Below are 1,494 nucleotides of genomic sequence, written 5' to 3' on the forward strand. Positions count from 1 at the left end.
TGTAGCGGCCGTCCTTCTCCAGCACCCCGGGGCTCCTGCTCTCCTCCCAGCTGCTGCTGCTGCTGCTGCTGCCGTCCACCTTCCAGGCCAGACTCCAGTCTGAGGGGAAGCCCTTGTTGGCCAGGCACATGAGCGTGGCCTTCCCCTGCTGCAGCTCCTCACTGGAGGGGGGCAGCACCGTCAGGGTGGGACGGACATCACCTAGGAGACACCAATCAGCTTAGAGGACACCTTTACTGTGTGAGAGCTGATTTTTCTGGTTTCTGTCAGATGTTTTTTTCTGCTCCACCAGTCACTCACTCACACATTGTTTCACTTCCCTTTAAGAAGCCTCTCATGCAAATCAGCACAGAGAGAATCATCATACAGAACGACCTGAAATATATCAAACTACACTGGAAATAAAATAACAAACTTTCTTATCAAGATCATCAAAAAAGACTGTACAATAATTTATTCAGTGGAAACCAAAACAGAAATGAACTGACAACAATCAGATGTTGTTCATCTGGATTTCAAAGTGTTTCTTCACTTACATTAACATCTATAATGATGAGTTGAACTACTAGATACAGTTTAAACGTCGTTACTTTTCAAGTGCAAATTCAGTCACACAGGTATCACTGCTCAGCTGTATCACTTCACTTACTGACAGATACACTGACCACTGTGTTGAAAGTAGTGCCAGTTGTCCTTTCACGATTAATATGGAAATATTGTATTCTTTTTCCAAATTCATAACAATAGGCAACATTTTTAAAACACTCATATTTATCTTTACTTCAGTTTAACATGAAGAAAGTGAATTGTATTTAATCACAACAACAGCATTTTAAAATTAACTAATCTAAGCATTTTTACATTCAGATTAAAGTTTTATATTTTCTCCACTTTCAAGTTGATTACATTTCATTTTGACAGGACTGTGTGAGGCACAGTTTAGTTAAGCTGCTCTGAGTTAGCCTCCATGGTAAAGGAAGAGAAATAAAAACATGAACAATAAAAGTTTTATAATTAAAACAAAATATATTTATCTGCCTTAAACATTGAAAAGTTGAATTTAAAGCAGGATTTGATAATATTGTATTTAGTATATGAGCAGAAACTTACTTCCAACATCCAGTCTGGTTCCTCCACCAAAAGTCCTCCACAGTGATACAAACTCATTGAGCCGGCGTACAAAAACCTCTCACTGTAGAGAGACACGGCTCTCTGACTTTGTCAGACTGAACTAAAGCTACAAGCCCTCAAGATGCAACTTTACCATTAAGGTTGGAAATAATGATTTCTGCTGTGACTTAATATTGTATATTTACTATTTATATAATGAGTTGGTAAATTTCTATTACTAAAGTGAACTTTGTTTCTTAGTGCAAATAATTTTAATAAACTTTATACATTAATATGGAAAGTCAAACAGTTTTCTGGCATGCTGATTATAAACGTTGAAAAATAGCTATTGAAATAAAAGTTTTGTTAAAGGTTTGACTTACT

The 1,494-nt window shown here is 37.1% G+C and overlaps 1 gene segment (V, D, J or C); it reads right to left on the reverse strand.

Moving 5' to 3' along the window:
* LOC123966980 overlaps positions 1–1,145 on the reverse strand; it is a gene marked incomplete at its 5' end in the record, with an annotated part of 1,604 nt that extends 459 nt beyond the window's left edge. Inside the window, 2 exon segments of the C gene segment in view lie at positions 7–201; positions 1,111–1,145. Coding sequence covers positions 7–201; positions 1,111–1,145 — 230 coding nt within the window.
* Between the last annotated feature and the right edge of the window lie 349 nt (positions 1,146–1,494).

This window comes from Micropterus dolomieu, unplaced genomic scaffold (assembly GCF_021292245.1).
Source record: "Micropterus dolomieu isolate WLL.071019.BEF.003 ecotype Adirondacks unplaced genomic scaffold, ASM2129224v1 contig_14706, whole genome shotgun sequence".
NCBI lineage: Eukaryota > Metazoa > Chordata > Actinopteri > Centrarchiformes > Centrarchidae > Micropterus > Micropterus dolomieu.